This window comes from Monopterus albus, unplaced genomic scaffold (genome assembly GCF_001952655.1).
Source record: "Monopterus albus unplaced genomic scaffold, M_albus_1.0 scaffold5198.1, whole genome shotgun sequence".
NCBI classification, from domain to species: Eukaryota; Metazoa; Chordata; class Actinopteri; order Synbranchiformes; family Synbranchidae; genus Monopterus; species Monopterus albus.
Window position 1 is genome coordinate 1 of NW_018133062.1, and position 793 is coordinate 793.

Consider the following 793-nt stretch of genomic DNA (forward strand, 5'->3'; position numbering starts at 1 on the left):
TCTAAATGCAGACCAGCAAAACACTATGTAACAGGTGTTTTATTAAACCCACAACTCTGTAATCATATAAGGGGACAAAGTAGCATAATCAGTACCTCACCTTCTACTTCAGTCAAGCAAAAGACATAGCAGATTTTGCAACTATAGGTTTTACCAGGAATCGTTTCAGGTACAAACGTAGAAAAACATGTAACAAAAACAACCTTCAGGCTTCAATTCCAAATCTTCAGAAAACTGTCCCAGGATCCTGTTGCAACTGCCATGCCATCATCAGTAACTCCCAGGCAGCTAACACGGTTGTCATGTCCAGCCAGCACACCTACAAAAGTACCACAACAGGGAGAAAAACAAGCCAATCATCTTTTTCACAAGTCTAATATCAAAATAAGAGTAATGTTGTAATATGAAGGAAATGGAGCTGTTATTTGAAATCATGCTTCGATTACTAACCAGCACGGTCAGCTTTTAGTGTGTCCCACACGTTACAGTTGAAGTCATCATAGCCCGCCAGAAGAAGACGGCCACTCTTTGAGAATGCAACAGAGGTGATGCCACATATGATATTGTCATGAGAGTAGATCATTAATTCCTGATCAGCACGCAGATCGAACAGCCTGCAGGTAGCATCATCAGAGCCCGTGGCAAAGGCATTGCCATTAGGGAAGAACTAAAAATTACAAAAGGTAAATCATTAATGCACAATTGAGGAACACAAACACAAAGTGCGTTTACAATTTGTTCGGCAGTTAATTAGGTAGACCTAACGCCTGCCTATTTAGATTTGTGTTATTGC

The 793-nt window shown here is 40.5% G+C and overlaps 1 protein-coding gene across 1 annotated transcript; it reads right to left on the bottom strand.

Moving 5' to 3' along the window:
- Nucleotides 1-53: 53 nt before the first annotated feature.
- LOC109954259 (guanine nucleotide-binding protein G(I)/G(S)/G(T) subunit beta-1-like) lies at nucleotides 54-667 on the bottom strand (the record flags this gene model as incomplete). The annotated part of the gene is made up of 2 exons (XM_020589643.1): nucleotides 54-319; nucleotides 451-667. Coding segments are annotated over 2 exons (324 nt in total), but the record flags the coding sequence as incomplete, so codon positions are not given.
- Between the last annotated feature and the right edge of the window lie 126 nt (nucleotides 668-793).